The following is a 26,524-nucleotide window of genomic DNA, read 5'->3' as shown; positions in this document are numbered from 1 at the left end:
GTGGAAGGGACTGCACTGTGTGGAAGGGGCTGCACTGTGTGGAAGGGACTGCACTGTGTGGAAGGGGCTGCTCGGTGTGGAAGGGGCTGCACTGTGTGGAAGGGGCTGCTCGGTGTGGAAGGGGCTGCACTGTGTGGAAGGGGCTGCACTGTGTGGAAGGGACTGCACTGTGTGGAAGGGGCTGCACTGTGTGGAAGGGGCTGCACTGTGTGGAAGGGACTGCACTGTGTGGAAGGGGCTGCTCGGTGTGGAAGGGGCTGCACTGTGTGGAAGGGGCTGCTCGGTGTGTCAGGGGCTGCACTGTGTGGAAGGGGCTGCACTGTGTGGAAGGGGCTGCACTGTGTGGTTGTGGATAGTGGATACTGGATGCCACAGTTTCTATGATCAAAGAGTCAAATCAAATACATGTGGGAAAAAGATATTTGAAAGAAAGGGAAACAAGATCGATAAAACAATAAGGTCTGATTTCAAATTCAAGCGCAGGTTAAAATAAATGATCAAGAGAAAGGTTTCTGATTATTTTCAAATATCAATGTGGGTCACATGTATGTTGATTCACTCATTGATTGATCTGTTGATTGTGGTGATTGTCGATACATGAACGGAGATCTACTTTGATACCCACCGACCCAGAAGTTCAGACATTTCCCGTGCCATTTCCTCCCTAGAGACCAGAGGTCAAGACAAAGTGAACACATTGACTAGTACATTTTAATGGTTAAAAAGAAATCAGGACATATCTACTATATGTATTTTGTGTACAAATACAAGGTAAAATTCTAATACAACATTTTTATGAATAGATACACTACAGCCACAAATTAAAGTTCTAGCAAAGAAAAGGGACGATCAACTACATCTCAAGTATTTTAAATACTTGAACCATTTAATCTATTTTTATATTGAAATCGGTGTAATCTACTTGACGCAATTCAATTGCTTTCCAGGGATTTAACGGAAGTGGTCACCTGAAAATCCCATTTGGAATCCCTGAACTGTGCCCTGACATAATGATCAGCCACGATAGCAGGTTGATTGATGTTAGTACTCTGACAGGGACACCCCGCGGCCGGCTCACAAAGAGGAGAGGGCTGACAGCCATGAGAGGGTGTGAAAGCCGCTTACCCTCGTCCCCGGATGGGACGCTGGCGTGTCCCTCACTGTCATGACGGGGCCAAACCTCTGATGCCACTTTCCACTAACGACTAGAAACACTAAATCAGAGGGCCACTGATATCATTAATGAGATCGCTGTCGGACGGGTTAGTTCGGGACTACAGCAAATGTCTGATCTGGAAATTGGACTAGTTTAAAGACATTGGACTATGTGAAGTGTTTTCATATACTCTTGGGTGTTAGTGGTGCATGAATCCAGGATTTTCTGGGAGTCAAACCCTAACCCCGACTTCTACCGTTGGGAGTTGAGCAGAGTCGGTGCAGACTGGCCAATTTGGAGTTGACCTCAATTCACTTTCAGTTCAAAATGTAAAAAGAAACTGCAATTAATTGTCCAATGATAGAGCAATCAGACTTATTTCTTAATAATAGGTTAACAAAAGTGTTTCAATATGTTTAAAAAAATATGTTCTAAAAATTTTAACATTTTAAATGTATTATTATAATAAAAATTGTATTGAATTGAATTGCACAACCGTGGTACATATTGGCCTTTTTGATCCTGCTACTGACTGGACCACCGATGCGTTAGGAAATGACTTCCACTCATCACAAGCCATGTGTTATTGTGGTATGGAGCCTCTGGCAACAATTATTATTAAGTCAGCCATGGACTTACATTGAAAATAATGATTCGTAGGGTAAAATCAGTCAGTTCCACCGCATTTAGAATCTCTAACCAGGGGGGCGGTTCCTCGACTCATGAAGACTGTTAGGAATCGAGGAACCGACACTTTTGAGACCCTCCACCGCTAACTGTCAGTATCAGATATTTAGTATATCCATTCCATATACTGCATCTTTAAACACAGTAAGGCAGTAATGAGTACACCACAACTTTGTGAAAATACAATGTACGTGATATCAGGGAGAGAACATACATGGTCAAAGCCTTGTGGTGTCCAGCAGCACTGAAAACAAGAGGATACAACAGTTAAGACGTGACATGCTGAAATACCAACTACAGAGACTACGATTCCCCTTCTAATGTAGATCTGATTCCAACTCTGGCTTCATGATTGGCCGTGTTCCGCTTCATCACAAATCAAGACACACACTTATCCCTCTGTGTGGCACGGCGATTATTCACGCCACACAGAGAAACACACGTAGCCCACAGGTTTAACTCGTAATCAAACGACTCGCCAAGAGGAAACAATCGATTTGTTTGTTTTAAGGTTTTCTTTGCATTGCTGCTATAATCCCAAATCCCACTTTAGGCTGCTGAGAAAGGGGGATTTGATACTAGGATTAAATTGAGGCGGGCAGAGAGAGAGAGAGAGCGAGAGAGAGCGAGAGCGAGCGAGAGCAAGAGCGAGAGAGAGTGGAACTAATGATTAATTGGTGATTAGAGGGGGTGTTAGGTAAGCGTGGCTACAGGCTAGCAGGCTACACTGGTGTCTTACATGGCTCGGGCTGAGGACGAGGAGACAGGAAGACCTGTCAGAAACTCATCACTGGGAGAAAACACAGGGACAGGACAAGAGACCGGTTACACATGCATGCAGAGGACGAGAGGACTGCTTGTTCAACTTTGTTTAAGTTCCATATTCAGGAATGTGGTATACATGTGTGTGCACGTGCAAACGAAGCATTCAAACTGTACGTTTTCCGCTAATGGGTGTGTGAGTGTATGTGTGTTTCAAGATTCAAGAGGTTTATTCGTCACATACATACACAAGACATATAGTGAAATGAAGGTGGCCATGCCCGCCTTTGATTGTGCAAATACAAATAATAATAGAATAAAATAGAATAGATAATAAAACAGACATGATAAAAAGTACTAAGATAAAATACAATGCTAAGCTTACGAATTAAAATGTAATGGTTCCTATATATACACCACTATACAATATCCTATACAATATACAGTTGTACTATGTATACTAAACTATCCTAGCTATACTATACAAAAATATAGTTTTTTTTCTTTTCTTTTGTGTGTGTGTGTGTGTGTGTGTGTGTGTGTGTGTGTGTGTGTGTGTGTGTGTGTGTGTGTTAGTGTGTGTGTGTTAGTGTGTGTGTGTGTGTGTGTGTGTGTGTGTGTGTGTGTGTGTGTGTGTGTGTGTGTGTGTGTGTGGACGTGCGCAGGTGCTTGTGTGTGTATATATAGTGTGTTTTGTGACGTTCTACCTGCGCAGGCTGCTGTCCAGCTGGGAGTCCTCTGTGATGAGCTCAGCGTCACTCTGGGCGATCCTCATGGCCAGCTCCCTGTCCCTCCTCTCCTGCTCCAGCATGGCAGAGCGCTGGACCTGCTCCTCACGCTCCACCGCCAGCTGGATGTCCAGCTCCGCCTGCGCACATACACACACACGCAAAGACATGTGAATGGTGAATGTGTTCCAATTATCCATCAGATTTAAGGCGCACACACGCACACACGCACACACAACACACACACACACACACACACACACACACACACACACACACACACACACACACACACACACACACACACACACACACACACACACACACACACACACACACACACACACACACACACACACACACACACACACACACACACACACACACACACACACACACACACACACACACACACACACACACACACACACAGTTATGTGACCTGAGCTAATTGAAAGCTACATCATGTCTGGTTACATCAAGGTTGCCCTGGGTGCCAGACCCTCTGGGGCAGTCTGAATGCGTGCTGCGCAATATGCCTAATCAGACCTATTATCCAGGTTGAAGGTCTGCTAAGAGGGATTTATTGGTAATTTGTCTAGACGAAACAATAAAGCTCTCACGGGTTCACGTCACTATGACGAGCTCCGATGCAACCCCCCCCCCCCCCCCGCCTATGGCAGTAATGGAGGGAAAGGAACTTTTGTCAGTAATGTTGTCCTTTTGTCCTTGATGTGGGGTTAATGTTGTCCTTGATGCTGCATGTGGGGTTAATGTTGTCCTTTTGTCCTTGATGTGGGGTTAATGTTGTCCTTGATGCTGCATGTGGGGTTAATGTTGTCCTTGATGCTGCATGTGGGGTTAATGTTGTCCTTGATGCTACATGTGGGGTTAAAGCTGCCCTTGATGCTACAGTACATGTGGGGTTAAAGCTGTCCTTGATGCTACATGTGGGGTTAATGTTGTCCTTGATGCTACATGTGGGGTTAAAGCTGCCCTTGATGCTACAGTACATGTGGGGTTAAAGCTGTCCTTGATGCTACATGTGGGGTTAATGGTGTCCTTGATGCTGCATGTGGGGTTAATGTTGTCCTTGATGCTGCATGTGGGGTTAATGTTGTCCTTGATGCTGCATGTGGGGTTAATGTTGTCCTTGATGCTACATGTGGGGTTAATGTTGTCCTTGATGCTGCATGTGGGGTTAATGTTGTCCTTGATGCTGCATGTGGGGTTAATGTTGTCCTTGATGCTACATGTGGGGTTAATATTGTCCTTGATGCTACATGTGGGGTTAATGTTGTCCTTGATGCTAGATGTGGGGTTAATATCGTCCTTGATTGGGCGCTCCAGTAGCACACCATATAGCGCGCTGAGTCGCGAAGCGGTCGTCCCGGGTTCGCTTCCCACACCCGGTGACCATTTGCCGCATGGGTAGATTTTGTTTTAATAAAAGTGTCCTCTGAACTGATGACAGCTGACATTCGATGAATGGAGCATACCGACACGCATGCTGGGGTGAACTCAAGCTTGGTGCAGGAGCCCTGTGATGCTGCTGTCCAGGAAATAAAAACACAGTGTGCTCAAGCTTCATAGGGTGTGCGGTCGCGGAACGTGTAGATGACAAATTCCGGCATCTAGTAACCAGAGCACTCGCCCGCGACCACGATCATTGTCGGTTTAACTCCTGGTCGCGGTGTTTGTTTTGGACATTTGCCAATACGAAACGTACATTATATTACTTATACAAGACGTAAATATATTACTTATGGCTATAATATATTCCTGTGGTCGTTTAGTACTTTATTTCAAGTTTTCTGACCGTGTTGAACCTGCGGAGTGCAGTGGCGTCTTCAGAGCAGCGTGTACCAGGGCAACCGCTTTGATCAAACCATGAGAGGTTGGAGGACGGACTGAATATAAATATGACATGTGATTAGGGCTGGGCAATTAATAACATTTTATTTTCAATTATGATTTTGGATTCCAACAATAATGAAAATGAGATAAGCGCCGTTGAGCCAGGTCATGTTTTAAACCTAGGTCATGTTTTTAAGCTAGGTCATGTTTTTAAGCCAGGTCATGTTTTTAAACCAGGTCATGTTTTTAAACCAGGTCATGTTTTTAAGCCAGGTCATGTTTTTAAACCAGGTCATGTTTTTAAGCTAGGTCATGTTTTTAAAACAGGTCATGTTTTTAAACCAGGTCATGTTTTTAAGCTAGGTCATGTTTTTAAGCCAGGTCACGCCTTTACGCCAGGTAATGTTTTTAAATCAGGTCATGTTTTTAAATCAGGTCATGTTTTTAAGCCAAGTCATGTTTTCAAGCCAAGTCATGTTTTTAAGCCAGGTCATGATTTAAAGCTAGGTCAAGCCTTTGAGCTAGGTCAGGGTTGGCCAACCAGTCAGAGACTAAGAGCCACAAAAATTACTGTGGTACCACAAAGAGCCACACCATATATACCAGCGTTTCTCAACCTTTTTTTCAGTCACGGCTCCCTTCATGTGTTTATAGGTCCTACCCTCTGGCCTCTGAAGTTGCTAATGTCTTTTTTATTTGGGCCTCACAGGGTTAACCTCTTAAGCCTGAGCGGTCCGGTACTGGACCGCAAATGACATCACACCATAAGTCCATCTCTACAGAATGTATGAATTAATGTTGCATTGCATTTTCTTTTCAAATGTAGCCAAGAGTAAAGACCCTAACCGTGTCAAAACAGCAGTCAAAGTGTATATTTTCAGCATTACGTTTGTTTACCAATGATTTTAACTGTTATTAGTGAAATATAAGATTATAGAAATCTCAGGGCATTGAGTCGGAAACCGGCGCATATTGACGAGAGGAAGTGGCGCAGCCAAAAGTGAGTGTAGTCTTTTGAAGGAAGAGACCCAGGGCTTTCGAATTCCGAAATACTACACTACCCAGCTCATGCCAGCCCCTGTCAATCATCTGACTTCTGGATTAACTTTTGAATTTCTTTCATTTTTCAGGATTATCTCCCACAAACCTGAATGTTATTGCCAAAAAACAGAACACAGTTAATTTCTCTACCTTTCTGTGTACGTCTAGCAAAAGACGGCGTTGCAATCTGATGAAAAATGGTGGAGAAATTTACATTATAAAAAAGTAACTGTATTTACAGTAGATTTCATTCACGGTTTGTGAATCACGCCTGGTGATACTAAATCCAGATTGAACTCTGCCATTGGAAAGGGGAGATTTGGCCCGATCCATAGATGTGAGACTTGGCCATAATAAGGTCATTTATAGGCCTGATATCAAATTGCATGCATCCGGATGGCAGAATTCAGTACTGTATCTACAAAACCTTCTGTTTAATCATCTTCCCTTTATTAATTTGCTTAGATTTTTCAGGTCTGGTCAATTTTAGCATGGTGTTATTCACATATAGAATTGATATTCTCCTTTGGTTCATTTGCAATTTACAATTTAATCCATAGATGTCCCTAGAATCAGATAACAAGAACATGAAAATGGACCATAAAAAAAAGTCTATAAATGTTTATTCTACGTTCTTATGGAATGAATAAAAAAAATGTATAAAAAAAAGTTTAATCAATGGATTAAAGAGCCACACATTGACGGGCAAAGAGCCACATGCGGCTCGCGAGCCACGGGTTGGCCACCCCTGAGCTAGGTCATGTTTTTAAAAACAGATTTTTGCTTTTCAGTTGAATTATATTTAAAGTTCAAGGAAATCCATGAAACAAATAAAATAATAAATGCATGATGTTTCCAAAGTCAACGAATAATCATGTTAAATAATCGTGATCTCAATATTTTGCATTAATCAAGCAGCCCTAGATGTGATTGATGTGAGATGAAGGAACAGATGAAAACAGATACAGATCAGGTAGGAGAGGAGTTAGAAATGAAGTTAGATGCCAGGTTGAAAGAGTTCAGAGGAGGGTTCCAGGACGCGTGAATACTTTCGGCAACCAACATGCCCTTCCGCGTTGCTCTGATTGGCCAGCGTTGGCCAGCGCTCTCCTGCGTGAATACCAGCGCTCTACGCTCGTTTACCCCCTACGCCGCGCATGCGCATGAGGCTCCCCCAGATTAATACGCAACACGCTAATCCCCCTGGTTAATAATAATAAATGGGCATCACAGAACACGCCATATTAGCAACGCTGGTTAATAATAATAAGCGGGTATAACATGATAATACCTAGCTGCATCAGTTCTGTGCCGTTAGAGGCTCTGCTTGGCATCACACTGCACTATCTCGCGTACGTGCACGCGTACTGAATAAATTCCACAAATGTACCTCTAATACCAGTATTAGTCTGACCACACCCCTCATCAGCTTACCTTCATAAGCAGGTGTGTGGTCACCTGCTCTCCTCCTTCTCGCTTTCACCACAAGGAATAAGTGCCTCGGTAGATCCCCACACTTGACACCATGATGGAAGAAATTGGATTAGGAACAGCTTTGGGAAACAAGGATACGTTGACATCATATCTTTATTTTCTCTCTCACTATTTTTCGAGAAAATACAGCGATATTGTCTTCGTACTGGAGTGTCTAGAAGATGATGATCATTCTAAAAACCCTCCACCGGTTTTTCGTATTGGGAGCACGCCGCTGCATGCTTCTCAACTGCAGTTCCTTGCTGTGTTTGTTGGGGTGAAACCTGTCAGGCCACAGCTGAACTGTCGGACATGCCGCTGTTGTGAGAAGCGGTGCGTTCCGGGTTGGGTGAGTAGTGTTTGCTGGCAGGCTCCACTTGTCTGTTAGTGCTATGGGGGCTACTTGACAATGTTTATGGAAACCGGCCCCAGGCTAGGGTCCTTTGTTCAGCCACCTAGGCGACAGGAGACCTTGGTCTGAAGACCATTATAGTTTTAACTAGTGGGCCGCGACCATTGACACTGGTGATCCCTGTGTGTTTTGGACGAGTGGATTCTCTCTGTCACCGTGTTAAGGCCCCATCTTTCATATCCAAATGAGAGTATTCCTTCACGAGGGGATATGTGCATGAATGTGCGGTAGCGGCAGATTCATGTTCAAAGTCAGCTACACAGGCCAGTTGGTATTGTGCTGATTCCGTCGGGTGTGGTAAAATCACCGTTGTGAAGCGGTGTTGACATCTTGTTTTCTCTTTTCTCTTAAAAAGTGAGGAGAGGTTCAGAACGGCGGCCTGTGTGGGTGAGTGTTATGTCATTGTTTACATGTTCATAGCTTGCGGTTAGCCAGTCAGCTGTTAACTGCTGCGTTAGCCTGCTGGATCGCTGCATGGCCTGCTTAGGTTGGGCCTACTATTAGCCAGTCAGCTGTTAGCTGCGGGGCTAGCATGTCGTGGTCGCTAGGTAACGTTAGCTTGCTGCTATAGGCCATGGCCTGGCGCGGGGTAGCTTAGCTTCTCGCGCGCCGCCGTGAGCTCGCTTCTGATCGCGTGCGTCGTTAGCTCGGCGTCTCGCGAGAGAAGCAGTAGCACCCGAACGGTTGGAGCGGCCGTTAGCTTGATGCTATTCTGTTGAACGTGCTTTGATTTTAACATGTTTTACACTCTTGACCACGACGTCATCCTTGACAGGGGATGTTTCGTCGACCCTGCCCTGAGCCAGGACGGCAAGGTTGCATCAACAGGGGACTGTAGTGCGGGTTGGGGCGGTGACGCTGCCCAGTTCGGACAACACAGGAGCGGCTGTGTTCCTACGGTGTCTGTGACTGCACTTCGCTGATCTGCGTTCCGGGTAGGAACGGGGTTGACCAGACCTCATAACACGTCTTCTGGTTTTACTTTGCTAAATGTATTGTGAATAACGGTGTTTTTCCCAAAACGTGTGTTGCTACAATGCATTTAGGATACGTTGCGGGTTATGTGTGAGCTGTTTTTGTCACTGGCAGTTAGCTTCTCCGTGCAAATCGGGATGTAATGATCTGGTTGTTGTGTGAGAAACATCATGGTGTTTATATGTACCGTGTACTCACAACTAAGGTAACTAACCTATGAAGCTATGCTTGGTGACAAGTGAGTAAAAGAATGTTCTTTCTCAGACTGTGATGACAATGAACAGTGTGTTCACATATTAACAGGTTTTCCTGTTTTAACTGGCCGTATTGAGGGTAAAATAGGAGGATTGTGTTTTTCCCCCCCGGTTCCCTGGGGACTTTTTCATCCTCCTATCAGACATGTTTGTGCACTATTTGTGTCTTTTGTGTGGTAGGGATGCGATGTAACTCTTAGCTTGATTGCTGAGGTTGTGCTAAATCTGCTGGAGAGACTTATTTTCCTAAAAAAAGAAAATGGTTTGGTTGCTGTCATGTGTGCTTGGCAAGGCCTGTGGCCGATACTAATCGAGAATGATGTATTCTCTCATTGTGAAAAAAACGGCGTTCCTCTGTTGAGTGTTTTTGCCATTTTTTGTAGGTGATGATGGGTTGTGTGTGTCATGTGACCTACAACTGGGTTGGACTGGCCACAGAAGCACATGTGTATGTTGGACCGGGGCTCTTAGAGCCCTCTCTATTCTGTGTTTTTCCTTAGTAAAAATCAGATAGCAGGTTAGCTCATGCGCTGTGTGGAGCTGTAAAACGCTTCATAGAGTTGACTATGACTGTGTCATATTCTCTTTTTGTCATTACATCGTATCATGGGTGTGGGGTCGTAAAGGGGTGAACTGGTAACCTTTCCTCTCCCCATTGTTTCTGTCGGTCAGGGGTACACCCCCTGTCCTTCAAGGTTCCCGTCACGTGGCGGTTGGGCACGTTACGGGGGGGGGGGGGGGGGGGGGGAGTTCCTGGTCCCACGGCCTGGTATATTGGGCGTGTGCACCGCAGGAATTCCCCCGCCATAGAGTACGTCACCGTGCGCGTCTCTGTTGGTAGGACTTCCGTGTGCTGTTCAGGTCCATGTGATGGATCTGTTTTCAGGGGGGGTGGTCAGGGCTCCTCCTCACCAAGCGCCTATTCAGGCCTTCTGTGAGTTCGGACTCCTTCTTCCATGTGAGGAAGCCTCCATCAGAGTACAGAGCCTTCCTCCTCAGATTGTCAAAGTGAGTGGACCCTCTAGAAGGGTCCTTTTCTATTGTGTGTGTATTCGATTCAATTCGTTTATTGAGTGTGTATGGGTTCAGTGCCTCTTCCCCGGAGAGCCCTAAAACCAGTTTTTTACATGGCTCAAGGTGCAATATATTCTTTTCAATCTGTACAGCTCGCGTGGGAAGTCTCTCTGGGGATCCCCGTCTCCTTCCTATGGGAGGGTGGTGGGATGTAAAAATGTGAACATTTTTTACCCCGGCTGTGTAGACTGGGATACATACTGTTGATGCTTCCTTCTTTTCTATTCCAGAAGTGTTGGAGTTAGGGAGTGTCACACCCCTCTTGTCGTTCCCCTGGGCGCCTTGGGGATTCAATGACAGGTCTAAATAGCCTGTTCATTGATGGGGGTGTGTCCCGACGCACGTATAGTGCTAGCTCGCTGTAAACAGGCGATTGACTGGCACGCCTTGGTTGCTTGTGGTTGAAACAGCGTTTTTATAAAGCAACTGAGATGGGGGTTTTTCCTCTTCCGACGACCACATCCCATGACCTGGGTGGGTTGTCGACGGATTCTCGTTCATGTCTGGGGGATGATGACGGAATGGATCTGAACATATGTGGAGGGGTCTCACGCCCTTGGGGTGGGCCGCCAGGCGCGGTTCGCCCGAATGTCTGGGTGGCGCCTTCTTTTCATGTTAAGATCGACACGCATATCTGCCCTTCTCCTGGAGTAGGCATGTCGGCGTGGTTAGGGCACGGGACTGGTTCTGGTCACGCTGGTCCAGGTCAGTTGAACCCGTTGTCCGCCGGGGATGCAGATCTGCTGTTCTGGTACCCAAGTCAAGTCAAGTCAAGAGTTTTAATTGTCACGGCATACAGGTATACAATGAAATGCGGGTGGTCTTGCCCGCAACGATGTGCAATACAGTGGTACATATAATAGAATCAAAAGAAGAAACAACATTGTGCAGTAACAGGTAGCAGGTAACATGGAGTGACATCTCGGTATCTGTACATAGTTATTTACAGCGCATGTGTGACATGCTAGTTAGCTTTGGTAGTGCAATACACTGTTCCTGTTATTCTAATTTAAAGTGTCCTTTCCTTTGGCCATAAGTGTGCGTGTGTGCGACATGAGTGTGTGCCCGCTCATGTTAAAGTGTTAAGTGGCTGCTCGTGTGTGTGTTCATGTGTGCTTGTGTGTGGACAGTTCAATGTTCTGAGCACTCAATGTACATTGTTCATGGCTCTGATGGCCTGGGGGAAGAAGCTGAGCCTAAGCCGCTCTGTCCTAGTAGCTGGGATTTGCAGGCGTCTGCCTGACCTCAGCAGCTGAAACAGGCTGTTATTGGGGTGGTGAGGGTCTTTCATTATCCTGCAGGCTCTGGATTTGCACCTCTTGTTGTATAGAACCTGCAGGGGGGGTAGTGCAATACCCGTGGTACGCTCGGCTGAGCGCACCACTTTCTGTAGGGCCTTCTTGTCCTGTGCCGTGCTGTTTCCATACCAGGCAGTGATGTTTCCGGTCAGGATGCTCTCTACAGCTCCTGAGTAGAAGGACTGGAGTATCTTCCCCGATACTCTGAACTTCCTTAACTGTCTCAGGTGGTAGAGACGCTGTTTCGCCTTCTTTACTACTGTGCCTATGTGTGTTGACCATGTCAGGTCCTCTGAGATGTGGACCCCCAGGTACTTGAAGCTGCTCACCCTGTCCACGGTAGCCCCGTTTATCATCAGTGGTGTGTGTGTCTCCTGCTGTCCTCTCCTATAATCCACGATCAGTTCCTTGGTTTTGCCAATGTTCAGGAGCAGGCTGTTGTCCTGGCACCAGCGTTCCAGTACCTCAACCTCCTCCCGGTAGGCCTTCTCGTCGTTGTCCGAGATCAGCCCCACCACCACCGTGTCATCTGCGAACTTCACTATGGAGTTGGAGCTGAACTTGGCCACACAGTCGTGTGTGTAGAGTGAGTACAGCAGGGGGCTCAGAACACAGCCCTGGGGGGACCCAAAGCTCAGGGTGATGGTGTTGGAGGTCTGACCCCCCACCCTGACCGCCTGGGGTCTTTCGCTCAGAAAGTCCAGTACCCAGGCGCTCAGGGCGGAGCTCAGACCTAGCTCGATCAGCTTGTCCACCAGTCTGGTGGGGACTATGGTGTTGAACGCTGAGCTGTAGTCAATGAACAACAGTCTCACATAGCCCCCCTTCTGACGGTCAAGGTGCGAGAGGGTGCTGTGCAGTACCTGGGAGACCGCGTCGTCGGTGGACCTGTTTGTCCTGTATGCAAATTGCATAGGGTCCATATCACTGGGGAGGGAGGCACAAATGTGGTCCTTGACCAGCCTCTCGAAACATTTCATGACCACAGAGGTGAGTGCCACCGGTCTGTAGTCATTTGGACATGCTGGGGAGGGTTTCTTCGGCACAGGGATGATGGTAGACCTCTTGAAGCAGGCAGGGACCACTGACTCCGCCAGTGATTGATTAAATATGGCGGTGAACACAGGGGCCAGCTGGTTGGCACAGGTCTTGAGTATACGTCCTGTTATGCCATCTGGGCCAGCAGCCTTCCTGGTGTTCACCTGCATAAATGCTCTTCTCACACTGTGTTCCGACAACGAGAGAGCGTCCCCCCCCCTCGCGGTTGCCCCCCCCCTCCACAACAGCCGGCGCGCCAGTGACGTCACTAGCCGGAGAGCCAGCAGCGCCACTGTCTACACCAAACCGAGGGTACCCTGAGGGACTTGGGCTTTTTTCAGGGGGAAAAATGCCAGGTCGGTCTGGGTGTCACAGGGTTAAGCGCTATGGAGACCCTGGTTGGGTATGTTTTTACTCAGCACTGTCGTAATGGCTTACAGCCATGCCATTCTGTACACGCTCGATCTCGTCGGATCTCGGCCGCTACACAGGTTGGTCCTGGTTAGTACTTGGTTGGGAGACCGCCTGGGAATACCAAGTACGGTGTGCTTAGGGGCTGGTTCTCTATTATTTTTCGCTCCTCTCTCACGCATGGCGAAGAGGGGCCTGTGGGGGTGGTTTTTTGACCTCCTCTGGTGACCCTGTGCTTCCCGTACCGCCAGGCCCGGTCCGAAGTGATGTTTGCGACCCGTAGGCCTGGGTTAACCTTTTTTTGAAAACTGAAACACTTGTACTGCGGTATAGCCGGTGTATACCCGCAGGTGTGTTTTGGAGTTTTTTCTTGAGGGGTTATAGGAACAACCACCGCATTGGGTAACACCGAGGTGGTTGATTCCCTGGTGTGTTGGAGCAGTGTCAACTCCCGGGTTCACCGGTTGAGGGTGCCCCTGCACGTTCATGACGTCTGCCAATCGTGTCAGCCTTCTCTGCCTCGACCCCTCTGGGTGGGGGTTTTTAAATGGAGGCTTGGTCATGCAACAACGCCAGCATACGCCCCTTCCGCCGGGGCAGCTGTGTTCAGCTGTCCCCTCTGGCGCCTGTCTCGTCCGCAGTCTCCAGGCTAGGGTTAACAGTCTGTTGCCTGGTTTTTCCCCGGTGCGCTGCCTGCTTCCGTTGGTTAACCTTTTTTGTGTGCTTACGGCCATGCTGACTGCCTGTTCTGCAGGGTCAGTGTGCCAGGCGGTGTACTATTGGGGGGACGGGGCCCGCTCGGCTTACGGCCATACCGACCTGAACACGCCCGATCTCGTCGATCTCGGTAGCTAAGCAGGTTCTGGCCTGGTTAGTACTTGATTGGGATACCGCCTGGGATTACCAGGTGCAGTAACTGGGGGGCCTTTGTCCGAATACGCTGGCGATGTGGGGGGCGGGGCACTACGTGCCCACCTGGTGGGGTCTTGATGCTGGCATCATGGACTTCTCCGGGCCCCCATTCCAGGGAGTCCAGTCCTTTTGGTGGGTCTGGGTCTTCCTTCGCGCTCCGCTGCTACGGCCTTGCCACGGGGTTGGGTTTGCCCTTGACCCCGTGATTCTGGGGGCGGTAACGAGGTTGTTCCTCCGTTCGTTCCCGGGTGGCATGCGGGTTGTGCGTGTGTGTAGTCGTGGGGTCAAGCCACGGTCTGCTCACCCTGTGCGTTGAGTTGCTTGAGTGCCTCTTCGCACGGTCGGGTCCGTCGCCTTCCCGTGAAGCCCCTAATAGGGGGGATACCCTCCATTAGGGGGGGTCGGGGGGGCTCGGCCCTCCCTGTTCTGATGGTTTTGGGGGGCTGTCAGCGGGGTGTATTTGTCAGCCAGCGGCTCCGCTTGGCCTCCCATTGTGCAGTGTGATGCCAAGCAGAGCCTCTAACGGCACAGAACGCTAGGTTATGACTATAACCAAGTTCTGTTAGTTAGAGGTGACGCTTGGCATCAGACGGCCGCTGCAGCCCTTGACCTCACCTTGTGGTGAAAGCTTGGGAAGGAGGAGAGCAGGTGACCACACACCTGCTTATGAAGGTAAGCTGATGAGGGGTGTGGTCAGACTAATACTGGTATTAGAGGTACATTTGTGGAATTTATTCAGTACGCGTGCACGTACGCGAGATAGTGCAGTGTGATGCCAAGCGTCACCTCTAACTAACAGAACTTGGTTATAGTCATAACCTAGCGATAATACCTACCTGCATCAATATACGCCGCGCTATATACTATATACTCCAACGCCTACGTAGTGACGAATGCATAATTTACACTTGTGCCAATTGCGTGCGTTTGTCTAAGTATTATTATTCTATTGCTATTATTATTATCGTAGGTCTATAGGTAGGTTAACATACTGTATCACCAGACTAAATGAGAAGGCATTGTGTAGGTCTATATAGGTATGTTAACATGACATGATATCACCAGACTAAATGAGAAGGTATTGTTTAGGTCTATAGGTAGGTTAACATGAAATATCACCAGACCAGGGTTCTCACTCACACCAAGCCCTGGCAGCACATCACCCCCACCCTCATCCACCTCCACTGGCTTCCAGTCAAGTTCCGCATCACCTTCAAGCTCCTGCTCCTCACCTACAAATCCCTCCATGCCCTCGCCCCCCGATACCCGTCTGATCTCCTCCACCAGTACACTCCATCCCGGAACCTACGATCCTCTGATCTGGGTCTCCTCTCCATCCCTCGCACCAGGTTGCAGACTTTTGGGGACAGAGCCTTCAGCGTGGCGTCCCCTACCCTCTGGAACTCTCTCCCCCCCGAAATCCGCAACGCCCCAACCCTGGACACCTTCAAATCCGCTCTAAAAACACACCTCTTCACCAAGGCTTTTCCCCATCAGTTAGTTTAGATTAGATTAGGTCCATTATCCCTTACCTTCCTTCACCCCCCCCCTTTTTTTTCTATTTTCCTTGCCCTCTTTTTTGTCCTGATTGTGAAGCGACCTTGGGTTCTATGAAAGGCGCTATATAAATTTGATCCATTATTATTATTAAATGAGAAGGTATTGTGTAGGTATAGGTAGGTTAACATACTATATCACCAGACTAAATGAGAAGGTCTTGTGTTGGTCTATAGGTAGGTTAACATACTGTATCACCAGACTAAATGAGAAGGTCTTGTGTAGGTATAGGTAGGTTAACATACTGTATCACCAGACTAAATGAGAAGGTCTTGTGTTGGTCTATAGGTAGGTTAACATGACATATCACCAGACTAAATGAGAAGGTATTGTGTAGGTATAGGTAGGTTAACATACTGTATCACCAGACTAAATGAGAAGGTCTTGTGTTGGTTTATAGGTAGGTTAACATGACATATCACCAGACTAAATGAGAAGGTATTGTGTGGTTAGTACTTGATTGGGATACCGCCTGGGATTACCAGGTGCAGTAACTGGGGGGCCTTTGTCCGAATACGCTGGCGATGTGGGGGGCGGGGCACTACGTGCCCACCTGGTGGGGTCTTGATGCTGGCATCATGGACTTCTCCGGGCCCCCATTCCAGGGAGTCCAGTCCTTTTGGTGGGTCTGGGTCTTCCTTCGCGCTCCGCTGCTACGGCCTTGCCACGGGGTTGGGTTTGCCCTTGACCCCGTGATTCTGGGGGCGGTAACGAGGTTGTTCCTCCGTTCGTTCCCGGGTGGCATGCGGGTTGTGCGTGTGTGTAGTCGTGGGGTCAAGCCACGGTCTGCTCACCCTGTGCGTTGAGTTGCTTGAGTGCCTCTTCGCACGGTCGGGTCCGTCGCCTTCCCGTGAAGCCCCTAATAGGGGGGATACCCTCCATTAGGGGGGGTCGGGGGGGCTCGGCCCTCCCTGTTCTGATGGTTTTGGGGGGCTGTCAGCGGGGTGTATTTGTCAGCCAGCGGCTCCGCTTGGCCTCCCATTGTGCAGTGTGATGCCAAGCAGAGCCTCTAACGGCACAGAACGCTAGGTTATGACTATAACCAAGTTCTGTTAGTTAGAGGTGACGCTTGGCATCAGACGGCCGCTGCAGCCCTTGACCTCACCTTGTGGTGAAAGCTTGGGAAGGAGGAGAGCAGGTGACCACACACCTGCTTATGAAGGTAAGCTGATGAGGGGTGTGGTCAGACTAATACTGGTATTAGAGGTACATTTGTGGAATTTATTCAGTACGCGTGCACGTACGCGAGATAGTGCAGTGTGATGCCAAGCGTCACCTCTAACTAACAGAACTTGGTTATAGTCATAACCTAGCGATAATACCTACCTGCATCAATATACGCCGCGCTATATACTATATACTCCAACGCCTACGTAGTGACGAATGCATAATTTACACTTGTGCCAATTGCGTGCGTTTGTCTAAGTATTATTATTCTATTGCTATTATTATTATCGTAGGTCTATAGGTAGGTTAACATACTGTATCACCAGACTAAATGAGAAGGCATTGTGTAGGTCTATATAGGTATGTTAACATGACATGATATCACCAGACTAAATGAGAAGGTATTGTTTAGGTCTATAGGTAGGTTAACATGAAATATCACCAGACCAGGGTTCTCACTCACACCAAGCCCTGGCAGCACATCACCCCCACCCTCATCCACCTCCACTGGCTTCCAGTCAAGTTCCGCATCACCTTCAAGCTCCTGCTCCTCACCTACAAATCCCTCCATGCCCTCGCCCCCCGATACCCGTCTGATCTCCTCCACCAGTACACTCCATCCCGGAACCTACGATCCTCTGATCTGGGTCTCCTCTCCATCCCTCGCACCAGGTTGCAGACTTTTGGGGACAGAGCCTTCAGCGTGGCGTCCCCTACCCTCTGGAACTCTCTCCCCCCCGAAATCCGCAACGCCCCAACCCTGGACACCTTCAAATCCGCTCTAAAAACACACCTCTTCACCAAGGCTTTTCCCCATCAGTTAGTTTAGATTAGATTAGGTCCATTATCCCTTACCTTCCTTCACCCCCCCCCTTTTTTTTCTATTTTCCTTGCCCTCTTTTTTGTCCTGATTGTGAAGCGACCTTGGGTTCTATGAAAGGCGCTATATAAATTTGATCCATTATTATTATTAAATGAGAAGGTATTGTGTAGGTATAGGTAGGTTAACATACTATATCACCAGACTAAATGAGAAGGTCTTGTGTTGGTCTATAGGTAGGTTAACATACTGTATCACCAGACTAAATGAGAAGGTCTTGTGTAGGTATAGGTAGGTTAACATACTGTATCACCAGACTAAATGAGAAGGTCTTGTGTTGGTCTATAGGTAGGTTAACATGACATATCACCAGACTAAATGAGAAGGTATTGTGTAGGTATAGGTAGGTTAACATACTGTATCACCAGACTAAATGAGAAGGTCTTGTGTTGGTTTATAGGTAGGTTAACATGACATATCACCAGACTAAATGAGAAGGTATTGTGTAGGTATAGGTAGGTTAACATACTGTATCACCAGACTAAATGAGAAGGTCTTGTGTTGGTCTATAGGTAGGTTAACATGACATATCACCAGACTAAATGAGAAGGTATTGTGTATGTCTATAGGTAGGTTAACATACTGTATCACCAGACTAAATGAGAAGGTATTGTGTTGGTCTATAGGTAGGTTAACATACTGTATTACCGGACTAAATGAGTCTTGGTGAAATCTAACTAAAATATAAACATGGAGCTGCCCCTTCGACTCTGAGCAGTGGAACAACTAATATAGGACCCTAAGACAGCAGACATATTGAGTGTGCTATGGATACATGTTCTGATGCCGACTGTAAGTACATTTAAATGAAACTCATTTGGATGTAATCGCTCAAACTAAAGATCCTGAGCCCACAAAGTCAACCACTAGTTCAGTGTCAGTGGACACTGCGGCAAAACCTATTAAAACCTGCCGCCGCTGCGGCAAAACCTAGTAAAACCTGCTATTAAAACCTGCACAGCTTGCGGCTGTGTGGCGAAAACCTGCTTGGCATGTGAGTGCCGTCAAAAAGAAAATGCGCATGCGTGCGTTACCGGCGTAGGGGGGAAACGAGCGTAGAGGGCTGGCTGATCGCTGGCCAATCAGAGCAACGCGGAAGGGCATGTTGGTTGCCGAAAGTATTCACGCTTCCAGGACAGGCAGAGAGAAGGTAGAGGCAGAGAGAGGAGTGGGGACGCATGAGAAAACACAAGGTCAGGGAAGCAGAGGAATAGAGAGGAAAGAAAACCATATAATCTACAGCTAGACTCTGAGAGATGCAGCGCTACTTCACAGGTCACCCTGGTCACACGCCTGCCAAGCAAATGTAATGAAAACTGAATACCAAGTAGACTCATTATAACATTGTGACAATAGTCCCTCTGTAGACCTCGTCTCAACCTCGCTTGTGTGCGTCTCCCACCAAGTGTCCCTCAGTAGACCTCGTCTCAACCTCGCTCGTGTGCGTCCCCCACCAAGTGTCCCTCTGTAGACCTCGTCTCAACCTCGCTCGTGTGCGTCCCCCACCTAGTGTCCCTCTGTAGACCTCGTCTCAACCTCGCTTGTGTGCGTCCCCCACCTAGTGTCCCTCTGTAGACCTCGTCTCAACCTCGCTCGTGTGCGTCCCCCACCTAGTGTCCCTCAGTAGACCTGGTCTCAACCTCGCTCGTGTGCGTCCCCCACCTAGTGTCCCTCTGTAGACCTCGTCTCAACCTCGCTCGTGTGCGTCCCCCACCTAGTGTCCCTCAGTAGACCTAGTCTCAACCTCGCTCGTGTGCGTCCCCCACCTAGTGTCCCTCAGTAGACCTCGTCTCAACCTCGCTCGTGTGCGTCCCCCACTTAGTGTCCCTCAGTAGACCTCGTCTCAACCTCGCTCGTGTGCAGATGTAGTGGCAAGCCATAGCAAAGTCACAGCTGCACTAGGTTTGGAGCTCAGCTCAGCTCTACTGGATAGAGATGTTAACTGAAGGGTGGGTGAGAGGGGAAGGTGGAGAGATGACGGAGGAGTCCCACACAGGGCTTGACGCAGCGGGCGGAGTACTGTAGTTTGAGTGACTCGGTAACATCAATCAAACACCTGGGTGTGACCAATGTCATGACCCATTTACAGAAATAACCAGCACTCACGGAACCATCCTTTAGGTACGCTTTAGTTTAGTACGGGCAGAGACAAAGTACACGTTTCAACTATAAGCCTTCCTCAGCAGTTATACTGGACCACAATGGAAGTGCCTCTTAAATAGAAGTCTGCAGATTAATCACTTTAAACAGTCCATATAGACACTTCTTCAGATATGTACAATGAATGGACCATGTTCTACTAACCTTAATAGATAAAATATAGAAATAGCAACCTAATCTCATTAGAAATTGTCACAATATCATGTCACAGATTTGAACATTTCAAGAGAATGATTTAAGAAAATGTACGAATAGACAACTACATAGGAAAATCAATATATAAAAATATTTATAATTATAAAAATCTATATTTTTCCACACTCACAAATATTCAAGTCTCCCAATAAGATCAACAACCACAAAAGGTCAAACAATTGCATGTTAAAGGGGTAAATAAAACCACTTCAAACCATCAACAGTACTGATATAATACAATGTCATAACCGAACCATGGCCCTGTGAGACTGGGGAGCCAATAAATCACTCTCGCTCAGAGGGGAGAATAGAAGGAGTCGACCAAGAAGGGAGGGCAAAGACAGAACCATCCATATCCGCCGTCTTTTCCTGACCCTCCGATCCCAACTGTTGCTTGTACAAAATGCCGCAGCCAGAATACTGACTCGCACTAAACTAGACCACATCACCCCAGTGTGTTAGCTTCCCTTCACTGGCTCCCAGTCCAGTACAGGATCCATTTTAAGGGTTTATTATTAGTTTTGAAAGCCCTCAATGGCCCGGCTCCCTCTTATTTGCTGTATTAGCATTGCTTTCTTTACCATGTTTTACTGTGTTTTATTATAGTGCCATTTATATACAGTATGCAGGGGCGACAGTGGCTCGGGAGGTAGAGCAGCCGTCTGGCAATCCGGAGGTTCCTGGTTCGATTCCTCTTCCTCCCGGGCAGTGTGTCGATGTGTCCTTGAGCAAACCACTTAACCCCTAATTGCTCCCGATGAGCAGGTTGGCACCTTGCATGGTTGCCTCCACCGCCGGTGTGTAAGTGAATGGGTAAAATGTGAGGAACAAATTGTAAAGCGCTTTATAAAAAAACAGCCATTTACCATTTACCATATATACAGCACTTTGGTGCAACTACAGTTGTTTTAAATGTGCTTTAGAAATAAAACGTACTTACTTAATGTGTTTATAAACCGTACTGGGAAAACCAGGAAGCAGCCCAGCGATATGGATCAGTTTCCAAGAAACAAGGCTGTGCATTAAACCCTTCACCCTGTGAAGATCTTGTTCCGGCTAGGATTGGGGTTAAGGTAAATCAAGCTGCGATGCCAACATATGATTAGGTTGGAAGGGTTTGCCTGCAGGGTTAGGGGGTCCAACAACTTCAGTAAACACAAATCTTAGAAGGGGATTGAAACCTGCAGTATCTTCTCTGTCTCCCCCCTCCTCTTCCTCTCCTCCTCCTCCTGCTTCCTCTTCAGCTCCATCTCCGCTTTCCTAAGATGAGGAGACAACAAAGAGAGATTTGGGAAAAGTTAAAAGTTACTTTAAACTCTGACACTCTGCCTTTATGTGGCAGGTTCGGACGGACACGCCTCAGGGTTGTGGTCTGACGAGCCTGACAACAGAACCGAAGCAGTCGGGCTCACATTGCGATTACAACTCTACATAATGTACACGGGTCATGGACGCTGTCCAATTAAGTAATTGGCAGATGAGTCTGTATATAAAAATAAATAAAAATTTGATTTGAATAAAATATTTGAATAAATACAGCCACGGGGGATGCATAACATTTGCAGGTCAAGTGTGGACACGCAATCCAATGCAATGCAATGCAATCTGGTAACGTTTACTCTGTATGACCGGATCTGTTGTTAGGGGTTAAGTGTCTTGCTCAAGGACACTTCGACATGCTGCTGGGAGGAGCCGGAATCGAACCGGGAACCTTCCGATTACCAGACAACTGCTCTACCTCCTGAGCCACTGTCGCCTCAATATACGTATGATCCAGTGGTGCAGCTTGGTAAACAAGCAATGAAGAAAGAACACACACAACCAACCAACCAACCAACCAACCGACCTACCTACCAACACCAACCAACCAACCAACACCAACCATCCAACCAACTAACCAACCAACACAAATCAACCAACACCAACCAACCAACCAACTTACCAAACAACCAATCAACTAACACCAACCAACCAAGCAACACAAATCAACCAACACCAACCAACCAACCAACTGACCAACCAACCAATCAACTAACACCAACCAACCAAGCAACACCAACCAACCAACCAACCAACCAACCAACCAACCAACACCAACCAATGCGGTTATAGAGATATAACCACTAATCCCCCCCCACACACACAGACTTACATCCTCCTGTCCTCTTCCTCCTGGGTGCGTCGCTGCTCTTCCTCCTCCCTCCGCCTCCTCTCTTTCTCCATCTCCTCCTCGATGCGCTTCAGCCTCTCCCTCTCTTCCTGCTCCTGTTTCTCCTTCTGCATGGAGGACAGCAGCTGCTCGGAGCGCTTCACCAGGCCCTGGTACTCCGAGTCAATCTGCTTCCGGGTCATCACTGTGGCCTGTACGGGGGTCAGACCGTGATGTCAGAGGTCATACTTTCACAGTTGATTCTTAAAAGGTCCCAATCCCAAACCCATCATGTATAAGAGTACCAGGCAGAAGAGACAGTGATTGACAGCATCTCCCCCCCCCCCCCCCCCGTCACTGTGTACCAAAGCCTCAAGCTCAGGTCCCCACTATACATGTCACATTCCTGTACTTGTCAGGCAAGCGGTAGGGGGGGGGGGGGGGGGAAACAGAGGCCACCCTATTGTGACACTTCATTAGAATGAGTCTAACAGTGATACCGGAGGGAGGTCTTATCTCCCGTGTATAGTGACAGTGCTGAATGGTTTTGGATTCCCATGTATTATTCAGTCAGCGATGCGAAGCTAGGAGCGCTGTTTAACCTGTTCCACCCGTGCGGTCCATCGGCGGACCGCAAATGACATCTGGTCATAAATCAATATTTTATGTTGTATAAAAGTAGCGATTTAAATTTCAAACGTATTCAAGTATTAACATCATAAACATGTCACAACAGCATGTAGAATGTATATTATCATCAATACGTTAGTTTAGCAATAGGTTAAAAGATATTTTGAACCATGGGAATTGTAGTCTTTTTGTAGCAGAGTTCCACAGATATGGTTCTGCGTTGAACGTTTTTAAAACTACACTTCCTGGAAGATTCTATGGGGTTCAAGGTTCAGAGTTCTGTATGAATTATTTCAATAACTGTTATTATTTGGGATAATAAGCCACAAAAGGTAACGTTTTTGACAAATATTGAAAGGCTTTCAAGTTTCTCTTCCCTATTGTTAACATGTAGGAACAATTAGATCTGAAATTAGTTTCAAAACGGTTGCACTGTGGGGAAAATAAAAAAGTACAGTAGATTACAGTAGGTTTCATTATGTTTATGTTTATGTTTATTAAAGGATCCCCATTAGAGACCCATGAAAGAGCCTCTAGTCTTCCTGGGGTCCTAGACAAAAAAAATACATTACAAATGTACAACAAACAATACGAATAAAAATTTAAACAAAACACAAATTAAAAATTAATACAAATATACAAATTCACATTATAAAATCTAACATTCCTGTCAAACAAAAAAAAAATATATAATACACAGATAACAGTTACATACTTGACATGTTTGCAAGATATCTCTTAATATTTGTTTTGAAAGTAATTTTATTATGTATTGTGGATGAGATGTTTTTCGGCAGAGCATTCCAGAGTGCTATTGACCAATATATGCCAGTGAGTTTGAGAAAATTTGATTTTGGTGCTGATTTTGTTCTGATGTTACCAGAAGCGGCCCCTCTAGTGTTGTAACCATGCTCAGAAGTCATTTAGATGGCTTACCAGTGCTAATAATGTTCCGCAGCAGCATTAGAAGACTCATCGATACTTTATCTTCAACCATCAGTCATGCATAAAACCAATACTTGTCCTGTATGAACAGCCTAGTACCAGGCGAGCCGCTTTATTCTGAGCAACCTGCAACTTTTTTAAATTCGATTTTGTAGCTGACGACCAGATAACAGGGCAGTATTCTAAATGAGACAAAACCAAAGAATGAATAACAGATTTCATTATGGAGGGAGTGATAAAAGCAGAACATTTCCTAGTCATAAAAATTCCTCTACCCATTTTAATGACAATATTATTTATATGTTTAGACCAAGATAAGGAGCTATCAATAGTAACTCAGAGAAGTTTTATTGTGTTCACTTGTTCAATTTGTGTGGTACCAATTGACAGTTTTAATTGAGGATGCATGCCCAACATGTGTCTAGATCCAAGCACAATGACCTTTGTCTTAGAGATATTTATCACCAACTTGTTGCACTCAATCCATTCATAAATGTCTGTTAAGGCCCTGTTTAAGGTGTCAGTTACATCTTGCTCAGCTGTAGCTGCACTGTATAATGTTGTGTCATCAGCATACATAATTGTTTTAACATTTTTTACAGCCAACGGTAAATCATTGGTAAAGATGGAGTATAACAAAGGCCCTAGGCAGCTTCCTTGTGGAACCCCACAGTTAATGGGATTCCATTTTGAAAAGCTGCCATTAAAAAAGACTCTCTGTTGTCTCCCTGAGAGATAATTAATAAACCATGATAGTGCATTGGAGGTGAAACTGTAACACTTTAGCTTATCTACAAGCAAGGTATGATCAATTACATCAAATGCTGCACTGAAATCCAACATAACGGCACCTACTAATTTCTTGTCATCCATACTTGATAACCAGTCATCACTCATTTGCAAGAGTGCAGTGCTCGTAGAATGACCTTCCCTGTATGCATGCTGAAAGGCTGAGAGCAGATTGTTATTGAAAAAGTAATCCATGACCTGTTTGAATACTATTTTTTCTATTATTTTGCTTAGCAATGGTAAAATACTGATCGGACGGCTATTTGGACCGTTAAATGTTTTATTTTTGTCTTTCGGAAGTGGGATGATTTTAGCTTCCTTCCATGCTGTAGGATGAACCCCACTGATTAAGCACTGGTTGAATATATGACATATAGGAGTAGCTACAGAGTTAACCACAAGTTTAAGTATTTTGCTGTCTAAGTTGTCTATACCGGAGGAAGTGGAATCAGCTTGAGACATAATTAATTTCAAAACTGTTGCTCTATCAATCTCATTAAAGCTAAAGAGACAGTTTTTGCCTTTCATTATTTCTTTCTTTATTAGTGAATGAGATAGTGAACCATCACTACTTTGTAGACATCCTCTTAATTTATCAACTTTATTTTTAAAGAAATCATTGAAATAGTTTGCCATGTCATGAGGTTTTGTTATGAATTTACCTTCAGATTGTATGAAGGAGATTGATGTATTTGATTTCCTGCCCATTATCTCATTCAGTGTTGACCATAGTTTTTTCCCATCATTTTTTGTTTCACTAATCTTATGTTTATAATACTCTTTCTTTTTAGTTTTATTTAGCCTCGTCACTCTGTTCCTTAATTGACAGTAGATTTGTCTATCTGACTTCAAGCCTAGTTGATGTGCTGTTTTCTTTGCATTATCCCTCAGAGTCATTAGGTCAAGGATTTCTTTATCCAGCCATGGATAAAGCACATCCAGCACCTTTCGACCGAACAGTAAATTTTCTGAATGGTGCATGCCTGTTCACAATTTCCATGAGCAGATTCATAAATACATTAACTGCTATTTCGGGGTTGTTCTCTTTGCACACTATAGACCAGTCTACCTTGTCTACCTCACCAACAAATACTTCCTTATTGAAGTGTTTGTAGGATCTTTTGTTGATAATTTTATTACCTCCTTTTGGGATTTTAGTACTCCTAGATAATGCAACCAAATTATGATCACTAAATCCCACTGCTATAGAGACTACTTTAGAACAGCGTTCTGGAAAGTTGGTAAATACAAGGTCCAAACATGTAGAAGAAGTTCTACCGTGCTTATTGGTAAAAATTCGTGTTGGCTGCGATACCATTTGTGTCATATTGCATGTTTGAGCCATAGATAATAACTTGCTTTTCATATTACACTTATCAGAAAGCCAATCAATATTCATGTCACCTAAAAAGTATACTTCTCTGTTTCCATCAGAGGCTTTATCAACCATGCTGCATACATCTGACAGATAATTCATGCCAGCATTAGGGGGTCTATAACAACATCCTATAAGAAATGGCTTAGTATGTGGTAGATGTACCAGGACCCATAGTGCCTCTATATCATCTATAGTTAGATCATTCATAGGTTCAGCAGGGATATGACTTTGAATATATATTGCCACACCACCACCATATCTATTTCTGTCTTTTCTGAATATATTGTAGCCCTGTATTACCAAATGAGGGTTCAAGGTGGGTTTCTGATACAGTAAAAATATGGATATTATGCTGACAAGTCAGGCGTTCTACCTCGTGAATTTTATTTCTAAGACTGCATACATTTAGATGAACCATTATTAGGCCTTTTGTTGGAAATTTAGTCATAGCAAAAGGTGTGTTATAGCTAAGATATGTAAATGGTCTAATAGTAAAATCTCTGATATCTCAGCTAGGTGTGGCAGCTGTACCTGCAACCAGATGGCCTCAATATCACTGATGTCAATGTCATTTCGTAGTTTTACCGGAAATAGAT

The 26,524-nt window shown here is 45.9% G+C and overlaps 1 protein-coding gene across 1 annotated transcript in view; it reads right to left on the bottom strand.

Annotated features, from left to right (window-relative positions):
- Nucleotides 1-26,524, bottom strand: part of myo6b (myosin VIb) — a 145,018-nt gene that overhangs the window by 15,405 nt on the left and 103,089 nt on the right. The window contains exons 26-28 of the mRNA XM_084310909.1: nt 22,190-22,398; nt 21,219-21,297; nt 3,313-3,473 (exon numbers count right to left, since the gene is read on the bottom strand). Coding sequence (XP_084167035.1) covers nt 3,313-3,473; nt 21,219-21,297; nt 22,190-22,398 — 449 coding nt within the window. The remainder of the gene's footprint in view (nt 1-3,312; nt 3,474-21,218; nt 21,298-22,189; nt 22,399-26,524) is intronic.

This window comes from Notolepis coatsorum (assembly GCF_963971535.1).
Source record: "Notolepis coatsorum genome assembly, chromosome: 3".
In the NCBI taxonomy this organism is placed as follows: domain Eukaryota; kingdom Metazoa; phylum Chordata; class Actinopteri; order Aulopiformes; family Paralepididae; genus Notolepis; species Notolepis coatsorum.
This window is presented reverse-complemented; position numbering and strand designations above follow the sequence as displayed.